This window comes from Hibiscus syriacus, unplaced genomic scaffold (genome assembly GCF_006381635.1).
Source record: "Hibiscus syriacus cultivar Baekdansim isolate YM2019G1 unplaced genomic scaffold, ASM638163v2 tig00111008_pilon, whole genome shotgun sequence".
In the NCBI taxonomy this organism is placed as follows: domain Eukaryota; kingdom Viridiplantae; phylum Streptophyta; class Magnoliopsida; order Malvales; family Malvaceae; genus Hibiscus; species Hibiscus syriacus.
Window position 1 is genome coordinate 1,888,746 of NW_024062951.1, and position 12,464 is coordinate 1,901,209.

The window sequence follows — 12,464 nt, forward strand, 5'->3', positions numbered from 1 at the left end:
ATTGTATGTTGTTGAACCTAGAAGTAGTATTGTTGGGTCAGTAGCGGGTAGTAATCAACTAAGTGGGTCAAAAAACCCACAGCCTTTCTCTAATCCAAATCCAAATCAACTTTCAGCACCAAATTCCGGTTTTCGTATTGACCAATTAGACGATGACGAGCCAAGAGAAAAAATTGTGAGTACTAGTCAGTATTCGAAATTTGATCTTGGTCAATACCCAGACTTTGATATTGGTCAATACACGGATTTTGATGATGTTTCAGAAGAAGAAACAGACCCTGCGTGTAATGATTTTGATATTGGTCAATACCCGAATTTTGATGATGAAACACCCGTTGCCGAGGAAGATGTTGTTGATGATAATGAGGAGGAAGTTACGACTGTGAATGAACATGTTGAACATCCATTCTGTAATTCATATAATCCTGAAGAAGAAAAAGAAGAAGAAAAAGTCCCCGAAGAAAAGAAAATGCCACGGGAGTATAACTGGAATATGCCAGAATTACTTCAGTTACCGGAAGAAGAGTTGGCAAAGAAAGCAGTTGATTGTTACACAAAAGTTATTCGTATCAAGAAAGATGATTGTTTTGATACAAAGGAAGACTTGAAGATAGCTTTGTATACGAAATGTGTGGAAGATGGCTATCAACTAAAAGTTAACAAATCAAGAAAAGATCGTTTCGAAACAAGGTGTACGATTGACAAAAACTGTACGTGGCGTATGATTGCAAAGAGGATAAAAGATTGCGCAATGTTTCAAGTTAGGACTTTTATTGATAAACATACATGTTCAAGAACCCAAGTTTTTCCTCACCATAGACAGGCAAACAAAAAGGTGTTGGGTGGTTTTCTGGCTGAGTTAATGTTTTAGAATGGCAGGGTATATCGGGGACATGAAATTATGACTGACATGAATGCTCGGTTCAAGATTAGTATATCATATTCTCAAGCTTGGAGAGCCAAATGTTATGCCTTGGAATTGTTGAGGGGGTCGCCAGAAGCATCGTTTGCCCAACTGCCGGCTTATTGTCACAATTTAAAGCTGAAAAATCCTGGGTCGGTAACTCATATCAAAACAGATAGAGATGGACGCTTTGAGTTGCTGTTTATCGCCATTGGTGCTGCGGTTAGTAAATCAATATAATTTTGTTGACTCATTTCTGTTAGTTACATGCATTTAAAATTTAAATGATTATATTTCTTGTGTATATTATTTTGTAGATTCGTTCGTTTATTACTTGCATGCGCCCAGTTATTATAGTTGACGGAGCACATTTGAAAGGTCGATACCTTGGAGTAAACTTATTAGCAGTAGCCATGGATGCTAACAATGGGATATTGCCAATAGCTTACGGGGTTGGCAAATCTGAAACCTCTGATTCATGGACATGGTTTATGGGGCATCTTAGGGATTGCATAGGTCCTATTAGCAATCTGACAATCATATCCGATAGGGCAAACTCAATTGACAATGCTGTTAGAAGGTGTTTCCCAGATGCTTTTCATGGACTTTATGGTGTTCATTTGTATAGAAATCTAAAATCAAGGTCTGCTGGTATAAAAAAGCACAAATGGACATACTGGAAGGCTGTAAAGGCTTATCGGGAAGTGGATTTCAATAAGCATATAAACTGTTTAAGACGTGTTTTGCCTCAGTGTGCTCAAACACTAGAAGATGTCGGGTTTGAAAGATGGTCAAGAGTACATCAACTTGGAGCAAGATATGGTTTCATGACGTCTAATAGTGCAGAATCAATTACGCTCTAAGTCGTCATTCCCGGAAATTACCCATTACTATGTTAATGGAGTTTTTTCGAGCCTCTATTCAACAGTGGTACTACAAGAAAAGAAACCATGCAGGTATTATTTCTTTGAATTCGTAACTTATCATATATTTTACTAAGTATTATTTATTTAAATTTACAGGAACATTGGAACATCGTGTTACACCATGGACTGAAAAAAAGATAACGAAACGTGTTGTAAAGTCAACGTCATGGAGAGTTGAACCATGTTCAAACACTTTGTTTGAAGTACTGGATAATAACTTAAATGGGCTTGTCGATCTAAATGCAAGGACGTGTAGTTGTATGAAATGGCAAACATCTATTTATCCATGTGGCCATGTTATAAAAGTTGCTCTTCATCTAAACCAAGATGATTCAAGCACACACGCTATGGATTGCTACACTACAGAAGTATATCGACAGACTTATGCCGAGATTGTCTACCCTATTTCACATCCTTCTGAGTGGGACATACCAGATGACTTACAAACAGTTTTGCCACCAGCCATGGATAGAAGGCTACCTGGCCGACCAAAAAGTCACGATCGTATACCGTCTAAGGGTGAAGAGAAGAAGAGATCGACATGTAGTCGGTGCAAGGAAAGTGGTCATACAAGGTTGACATGTGGATCACCAGTGCCATCACAATCATCTTTTCCTCTACCAAAATATGGATCATCATCAAAATCCAAAGCTCATATGGTGTCAAGAAAAAGGCAATCAAAATCGCAATCATCTTTAAAATCCCAATCAAAACTGGCTTCACCTTTTGGGACTGTTAACTTAGGTGATTTTTAAATGCAAACGTTGTATTATGTAGATTTTATGTGTGAACTTTTAACATTTTCAGTTAGGCATGTATTAGTAACTTGAGTTTGAAAATTGCTATGATATGTTCCAGTTGTTATCACTTAATAGGCAATCATCTTAATGTCCATCGCAACGCGGAAATTACTATCGTAATGCGAAATGAAAATCGCAACGAGAGAATCGCAATGCGAAATGAAAATCGCAACGCTAATTTCGCAATGCGAAATGAAAATCGCAACGAGGGAATCGCAATGCGAAATGAAAATCGCAACGCGAATTTAATTTCGCGTTGCGATATTCATTTTCGCGTTGCGATTCTCTCGTTGCGATTTTCATTTCGCATTGCGATAGTAATTTTTGCCTTCAACATAATGCAGATTGAAATCAACAAAATCAACCATTACATTTCAATCAATTAAACAAGCACAAATAAGAATTATGTTAACATCAATTAAACAAATCAACTTTTACAAATCACCTTTTACAAATCAATTAAACAATCAAAAAATAAGCAATAATTATTAGAGAAAATAACACTTCTACTATTGAATCAACTTTTGCAGCCATACATCATTTTCACGCAGCTCACTTCTGAGATTAACCTGCATAAACCAAACATTTGCTCAAACAACACTTTCTACACATCTAAAACCTACAAACAGCAAATTATTGAATTCTAGGTACTTAACCAAACATTTTCAAACCACAAGCCTATAAACATACCAATTGTTTATGGACATTTTTATAACGCGGATGCAGGTAGGCAGCGTCTCGTATATATCGATCTAGCCATATAATATCGAAACCACAAGCCTACTGCAGCTCTATCTATATCGGTGGGAGGTAGATACTTTATACTTCCTGTGATCAAACGGTCCAACGCCAAGCATACGAGAGGACCACAATCCCCTCTGGGTCCTTTCGTTTGTTGTGGTGCGGTCTCGTCTCTGCTAACTGTAATATTAAGCTTCTTTGGCTTCTTGTTTCCAGAACGAGTTCAATAATTTATCGCATCCAAGTATTTAGCCAAATAAGAGCTCCATCCCTTAATAATATCTCTTAAATTAGCCAATGATATGTAATTTATCATGCTGTCATATATTATTGCCTTAAGGGATGGGATCTGAAGCTCGACGAGAAGCCAATGGTTACGTTCCAAAACAGGGATAAACACCTGCAATCATAAGTAATAATTCATTCATTTGCGCACTTATTTATGAATACCTTTAAACTCAATCTAAAATAAACACTAACCTTATCGACCTCCCACCATGCAGGATAAAGTTTAGCTTGTCCATTGCCCAACGCAAATGATTCATCTCGTTGATTCTTCAAGTGAACTGCGTTAAAAGCCGTCGGCATTATTGTATACCGTGTATTTCTTTTATTTTCCTTAAGTTTCCTAATTATTAGTAGACGTGACACCCACGCATCGATATGTTGTTTTACAAAAAAATACATATATTAGTGAATTACATTAATTTTTAAACAAATTAATCAAATGAAAATATAAGAAAAATATAAGACTTACCCCTCCATCGAAATAGCCATTGTCTTCGACCCCTAATAATACGCCCCACCAAGACCGTTCAAGCAACAAATAGATATCATCATTGAGCTTGCATATGTCAGTGAAACACCCCTGGCTTCGCTCATGTAGATAAAAATCAACTGCGGTCTTAGCCCAAAGGGTGTTATCCAGAATTGTGTCCGGTAGTTGTTTCCTCTCCTCTTCAGATACCGGCATGGTACTGGCCGGTAACTCATACGAGAGCCAACTTGAATCCATCATGTCCGGCACGTCAGAGGGTTTCTCAAGAATCCTACATATGACGCCATGTGAATCGGGCTCTTGAATGGTGGGAGGGACCTCTTCAACGATGACAGTGGCCTCTTGAACGGTGGGAGGGGACTCTCGAGGAATCATAGGGGCCTCTTCAACGATAGGAGTGGACTCTTGAGGGATGATAGGCGAGTCGGGCTTCTTCTTGCGGTGTCTTCGCACTATTGGGGTATACGGAGACCTAATAGCACGTGCACGCCGTCTGATGCGTGAACTCTGTCGTGTAAGAAAAACCCGACGTAAAGCATCCACCTTATCGGTCCGCTAAATAAAAATACAAATATCAGTAAATAAACAGACATGATATTTAAACAGTGAAAACAAAGATAAATATATTTCAAACTTTCAACCAAAAGACAAAACAAAGACAAATACTAACTTCACAGTGTTAAAGTAAAAAGTAGAGTATGAACCTCATTCTGCAACGATACTACCATCTCACGTAGAGCGGCAACCTCACCACGTAAAGTAGACACCTCCACACGCCATGCACCATCGTTATCGCGTAGAGTACCGATCTCCTCACGCAAGGCATTGACCTCATCACGTAACTCCCTTGACTCATCTCGTGGAGGTGGAAAACAGGGAGATAGAAGTCGTGGCATCTTTGTCGATCGCCTATCATGAGGTGATGGTGGAGAAGAGACTCGATGATGTGACGGGATAGGTGATGGCTCTCGTTGTAGAGGTGTATAGTCGGGTCGATCAGGTGATGGCTCTGGGTGAGGTGATGGCTCTCGAAGTGGAGGAAGTGGAGGCTGCTCATCATTCGTGCCATCAAAAAAACGCTGACTAGCTTGCCACCAATCAGTGGCAAGCTCAGCCTCCGTGGGTGTCAGTCTCATTAATGGAGTGTTGGCCTCCTAAAAATATAAAAACTAAAACAAAGTTAAACGTCTACTATTAATAACTTGTTTATATATGATAGTATTTGTGTTAACTTACATTATTTATTGTCGCATATGGTATTAAGTCTTCCCAATCCAACATACGTTTCCTCTTCCAGGAAATAGCCCTAGGAATATCATCTGAGGATTTTAATGCATATGTCCGCATGCTGGGGAAAGCCTCGAATATCCAAATCTACAAACAATATAATAACAAACATTAGTAATTGTTAAATAATTAATTATAATTTTGAAAACATTATATAGAAATTCTTACCTTAAAGGCCCAAACAAAGCCTGACAAAGTGTATTTCGACCCATCGCCCCGCAAACTTTTGCGGTCATCAAAGGCAGACGACAACTTAGTCCAGGTAGCTTTCCATATATACGAACCCCACGGAAACATATTCCATGCATTTAGGTCCTCTACCAATAATATTAGCTCCTGAGGAATAGGTTGTCTGGCCTCTCTGCCTAGAAAGCCGGCATACAAAAGTAGTAGAAGGCATACTCGGACAACATCGACGTCATTCATCCGAGTAAAACCATCTTTCTTATTAAACAATTTCTTCATGTCATCGACGTGTAAGTTCGGCTTCTCTATTGACTCATCAGGAAAAACCCTGGATAACCATGATGGGCGGGTGATATGACGAGTGTACCGGCCTACATCATCGTGTCCGAATCGTAGACCAGTGATTAAGTAGAACTCCTTCCGCCCAAAACAAGTATACGCCGGTGGAAAATGAAACCATATCTCTTCCTCACCATGTTGTATACTGTCGGGTAGATCGCTAGTCATGGTCTGAAGCCACAAATGGGTCAAACTAGCATCTCCACCCGAATGCTGTACTCTCAGCCATGGCCCGAAGCAGGTTTCTTCAAACAATTTTCTTTGTGCAGGTGAAAGCTTCGAAGCAATTGTAGTGGCTAGGCTAACTTTATTCCTTAATGTCAATGAAGCCGAAAAAAATTTCTACAAAAAAACAATAAACATACCAAGTTAGATATACCAAAAATTACACTGTCAAGATATACAAAAAACAAAAAAAACAATAAACATAAATAGTAGTTTATTCTTGAAACTAAAATTTGCAACACTGTTTTTGTATTTTGGTTGAAATGAAAATCGCAACGAGATAATGAGAATCGCAACGCGGAAATGACTATCGCAACGAGAGAATCGCAACGCGAAATGACTATCGCGACCAGACAATCGCAACGCGAAATGAAAATCGCAACCGCGAAATAAAAATCGCAACGCGAAATGAAAATCGCAACGCGAAATGAAAATCGCAATGCGATTTTGGTTTCTCGTTGCGATTTTTATTTCGCGTTGCGATAGTTATTTCCGCGTTGCGATTTTCATTCTCGAAACTATTCTTCTTCTGCATTACTTCAACCAAAAGACAAAGCAAAGACAAACCCTAAACTTCACAGGCTAAACAGTTTAGCAGTATTGGCAGCAATCGAATGAATTTAATAAGAAATCTAAGTGAAATGGTTAATCTATTATTGAAATTACCAGTAAACTTATCATCAATCTCAATATGAAAAACCTAAAATAATGCAAAAATTTCAAAATAAAAATAAAAAAACTAACCCTCGGAGGTTGATTTTCCATTTCTGAATGATTGTGAGGGATTTTTGACTGTGAATGGTTGTGAGGGATTTCGCCGGCGATGGGGACGGAAATCTTCGGAGATGGGGACGGATTTCGCCGTAGAGAGTGAGAGATAGAGATGGGACTGAGTGTTGTGTTTTTGGGTTTGAGGTTATGAGTTGCGATTACTGTGGACGGTTCATTTTCCGATTTATTAAGAAAAAATACGTGTTTGGAATTTGAAAAAAAAAATACGCGTTAATACGAATGGCGCTATGTAAATCGCGTTGCGAAAGTCAGTATCGCGTTGCGAAAGTAAGTATCTCGTTGCGATTTTTTATTATCGCATTGCGATTTTCCCAATTCGCGTTGCGATTTACTTATTCGCATTGCGATTTTCCCAATTCGCGTTGCGATTTACTTATTCGCATTGCGAATTGGGAAAATCGCAACGATACTGTAGACCATCGCAACGCGATTTTCAACTATCGCATTGCGAAAATGCAACGCGAATTTGCGATAATGGAGATCGCGTTGCGAATTAGCGATCGCATTGCGATTTTGTTGGTCATTTTGGCAAATCCGGAAAAAGTTGGTTAAAATCGTATATTATATGGGATTTTTGGTCACTGAGGTTATTTTCTCTTCCTTAAATGGGAGTTAACGGCCTAGATAGTAAAACTGAACGGACTGATAATATAAGGGATGACATCCGCTCTTTATTTTAACCGGTGATCAAAATCGAATATATCGAATATATAAAAGATCACCCGTATAGTTTATCCTAAATAATATAGATATAAAAAATATTATTCTCTTAGTCCTATTAAATGTATCCCTTTTAGTTTTTAAAATTGCCTAAGTCATAAAAACAATAACATATATATTTTCTTTTTCATCCATGTATATCTCATTCTTTTACTCTTATCAAAATAAATTTATCAAATCTATTAATATTTTTAGGGATAATTCTGTAATTTTCCTTAATCAAATATATCTTCTAAAATTATATGTTAGTTAATATAAAATACAAATCATGAAACGGAGGAAATATTATATCTAACAAAATATTCATAAATATAATCACATATATCAAACATCAAATATCAGTTTAGATTTTATGGATTCCTCCTCCTATACAACATCATGATTTTCTAATAAATTCATCGGTTCTCACTTCTGGAACTTCAGGTTCAGCTAATCTTTACTTATTTCCTTTCTTTTTAATTTGATTATATTTTTTTATGCCTGTTAAATTGCTTATTTCTTACTAAAAATGAAGGATGAAATGCTTGGCTTAGCCGCCGATCCTTATGCCTATCCACTCTTCAAAAGTATGAGTATAAACATGAATGTTCTCTACCGTACAGGTGAAACGCATCAGGTGCAACTTTGACCAATTGCTGACAATATTATTATTATTATTGTTGTTGTAGTTGTTCTCAGTCAATAATATTATATTCATTGATATTAGAAAACTCATGTAAACAGATCATCTCTGATGCAATAAGCTCCAAACAATAGAAACAAGAAGAGCTTCTGATATTATTATTCCAAGACTTCCACGGATTTAGTTTTAGAACACTTCAATGTAGTTAATACGTTGTTGCTTTTTGTGGATATGAAGTTGTTTATGATGCTTTATATGTGCAGGGGACTATTACATATACTCCTCTTCTTCTCTCGATTGACTTTCAAGGTGCAAATTTTTACTTGCAAAGTTGATGTCTGCTCCATCCAATCCATATTGTTAAGTTTTAAGCTTATTTCTACTTATTCTTTTAGATCTAACCATAATTGGTTCCTTTTCATTCATCTAGTTTGGATGAGACAGTGATGTCGATTTGTGTCTACTTCACATATGTTTTACACATAGGAACTTCAATATATTGTAGGATCCCTTGGATCAGTGAGTTCAAAGGGAACACTTTATAGCGAGAATTCTAATGCATCATCAGAAGTTGTTACTTGGTGAGATTTTCCATCTCAACTAATTGCATTAGTTTTATAATGTACATTTTTCTTTTGTTTTCCATCGTCTTTTGAGCACTACCCCTTAAAAAATAAATAAAAGTAGCAGTAATAGTATGCTGTTTTTCCCTTTTCAATGACATTTAGATGGTTGAGTGTTGAAGTTCAATACCTAGCAGAAGCTGATTTTTTACTGATCATTCTTGTTCTAATTCATAAATATTTACTGTTTTTCTCTATGAAGAGTGCTTTCCTTGCAATATAATAAACATAATGTTGTCAGCCTCATTTTTACTAATATAAGTAATTCTTTTTTAATAAAAAAGGAAAATGCTTTTGATTTTCAATACTACTTATGGTATATGGTTAAGACTTAAGTTTTGGAACTCTTAAAGAAATATTGTTATAAATGCAAATGGACTCCTGTTTTATTGCAGCACTATTTTACCACAAGTTTGTAATGAATTACATAAAATTCACTGTTATAAATCTTCTGAATTTCAGGGCTATGTGCTTTGTACTTGTGTGAGCTTTGGGTGCATAAGATTTATAAATTATTTAACTTGAGCGTCTTTAAAAGAACTTGCAGGGTGGGAAATGTTTCTACTCATGCATCTGAACCTAGGAAGAGGAATTTATTCTTGCAAAGCTTGTATCAGGAAGAGCAGGATGCCCCTTTGATGAATGGTATCCATGGTGGGCAAAGGCTTCTCAAAATGAAATTTAGGATACAGATATAGTCAGTTCTTTAGATAAAGGAGTTCAATTTTGGAAAGACTTCTCAAAAGTCCACTATCATCCTCAGAGTTTGTACGAAATAAATAGGTTGTGGATGGATGCTCAAGAATTTAATTATGGAAGTGGACGGGATGTCTTCATGGAGAATTTACGAGGAGAAGAAATATGTGACAGGCTTCGGTTCTTCACAGAAGAGTGTGATCATATCCAGGTAAAACTGACCTATATAGTATGATCCTTTGCTGAAATCTCTCGGCAATATCAAAACCTGTAAGTGGACAGCATTTAGGACACTTGTTTGTCAACTTCATATGGATGCTGATGGTCTTGCTCAATGAACTTTTCTAGAGGTTTTAATTTAATGATGCGTTGGATAATCTGGTTAGGAAAGCTCTCCGCATTTCACTTTTAATTTTAAGCTTGAGCACCACATAAACATGATTTATATTCGGATTTAATGTTGCTAGTTTAATTTGTTTGTCAATTATTGGTGATGTCATTAGGGTTTTCAATTCATTGTTGATGATTCGGGAGGTTTCTCCCCACTAGCTGCCGATTTTTTGGAAAGTGTTTCTGATGAATACATGAACACTCCAGAGTCGCTATATGCTGTTAGGGGTCCTAATTCTCATATGAACCTGAGTAGCAGGAAGCAGAAAGTTGTAAGAGATCTTCATGATGCTGTATCTTTCTCAAGATTATCATGTTTCTGTAAACTGATTGTGCCCGTTGGTATACCCTTCTTGAGTAGGAGTAAGTCAAATTATGATTTTGGCTGCCTTCTATATTATTCTTGTATTTGTTTCATATGATTTTACATGGTTTCAAATTGTGTTTGTTTCATAACAAGAATTTTCTTGGTACATATGTACATACAGTTTCATTCCTCTTCATACAAAATATCGTATAATGTTCAGAATCAGCTATCAGCTGAGTCATATTTTGTCAAAAATGCATGTAACATGTTAATTATTTTATTTATGCCGATAGCCTGTTAGCCTGATACCCTTCAATGAAATTGTCCTGGCTTTATCTTTTTAAATAGACTAAAGATTCTGCACGCCGAAATTTGAAGGTAAAGCTTCAACTTTTCCCAACATTAAAGATGAGAGTCCCTACCGCTGCAGCGCTGTATATGCTGCAGCTCTACATTCTACTAGTCTCCCATTCCGCATGGAGGCACCTGGTCCTACTGCCGATTCATCTGATGTCTGTGGTGCTGTCGATGTTAATGGCATTGTACAAATGCTAGCAGGACAATCTAGGCAGAATATGTTGGCCATTCTGGATGTTGAAATGCCAGGCCCCAGTTTGACAGGTACCACGTGAAGTCCTTTCCCTCTCGATCCATGACAAAAACGGTTTTTCAGTTCATGCTCCTTTTTAGTAAAGAATGAGTAATTGCTGAGGAAAACCAAATTGTGTGGTTTGATTGTACCAAATTCTGAATTCCAGGGAGACAGAATGAGCAATCTTTGCTTGCAAATCTGCAGACATTGACTCCAGAGGATGTGGATGATTGGCAGGCTGTGGAATCAATGAATGTGCATGGAGCAATTGGGCCAGGTACTGTTTTAAGGATATGTGTATATTTACAGATACAGTGTATTATTATAATTATGTTATCCCTTGAATATGCTAAGAAGCACTAGGCACATTACAACGAACATTTTAGAAATCCTTGTTCATTAAATGCTTTAACACTCAAATTGGCTTACGTAATCAGCAAGGTAACCTTGCAGAAGTGGGGATACATACTTTAAAGTTTCAACACCTTAGCAGGATAGGGTTTTTAGTGACGAATCATTTCTTGACGTGGATAATAAATCATCCATTAGGGGAGAGGCTTGTGTCAGTTTGAAAATATTGTGATTTTTATCAGTAATTTTCTCAATTCTGAAGTGGCATTGGCAGCCGTGTTAATCGAGATTATTTATTTCTTTGCTGGAGGTCGTACCGCTTCAGTTTCTGAAGTTAAGAATGCAATACATGGTGCCTATGGATGTGCAACCTCTACGCTAATGTTCTGCCATCTATCAGTGGCTCAATGCCCTCTTCCAATTCCCTTGCCATTCCCTTCAATCTTTGGTAATCTTGTTGGCCAACATGGTGAGCTGCTTGGAAGTCCAATCTTAGGTTCAGCACCAAGAGGATCACTCGATGTTCACTCCATTCCCATGACCACTAGAATGCGATCCAGCTCTGCTATCCTTCCATTTCTGGAGAACAGACTGGGGAGTCTACGTAAATTTGGTATCGAGCGAGGATGTCCCGGAACAGAGTTGCTTAGAAGTTGGGGATTTGGAAAGGATGAAGTGGAAGACATTGGTAAGACATTGTCCAACATGGTTAGGATAGTCAACCCTCATTCTGAAATATCATCCGATTTAGATTCAGATTAAGTTAATCATGGATGACTGTTTTTCATGGTATATGCTGTATTTCGCCGACATCTCTGACCAGTTACATGCATGTTTTAGCTAAAATTCTGAGAGAATTTTGCTTACAGTGGGGTGGGCTTGTGATGGAATTTTTTTATATACCTGGTAATGAAGAAGGGAAGATAAAAGTGTGCTTCTTGCTTGGGGTTAAAAAAAGAGAATACAAGGAAAATTATATCATCTTAATTTTTGGTAAAATTTTACCCAATATTATTCATATATCATTTTTTCCCTTTAAAAAGGGTAAATTACCTATTTAGTCATACATTTATCACTTTGGTTTAGTTTTGATCATTCAACTATTTTTAAAACAAATATACCTAACATTATATTTATTTTTATTTTGGTCATCTGTCGTTAATTATAGATATGGTACTTTTTTTT

At 37.1% G+C, this 12,464-nt stretch overlaps 1 protein-coding gene across 1 annotated transcript; it reads left to right on the forward strand.

The window, feature by feature from the left end:
• Positions 1–8,098: 8,098 nt before the first annotated feature.
• On the forward strand, positions 8,099–12,048 carry LOC120149679 (protein misato homolog 1-like). The gene is given in 10 exon segments (XM_039162408.1): positions 8,099–8,121; positions 8,213–8,314; positions 8,584–8,629; positions 8,826–8,901; positions 9,491–9,599; positions 9,602–9,850; positions 10,143–10,392; positions 10,715–10,957; positions 11,095–11,205; positions 11,587–12,048. Coding segments are annotated over 9 exon segments (1,635 nt in total). The 5' UTR covers positions 8,099–8,121; positions 8,213–8,218; the 3' UTR covers positions 12,042–12,048.
• Positions 12,049–12,464: the final 416 nt, after the last annotated feature.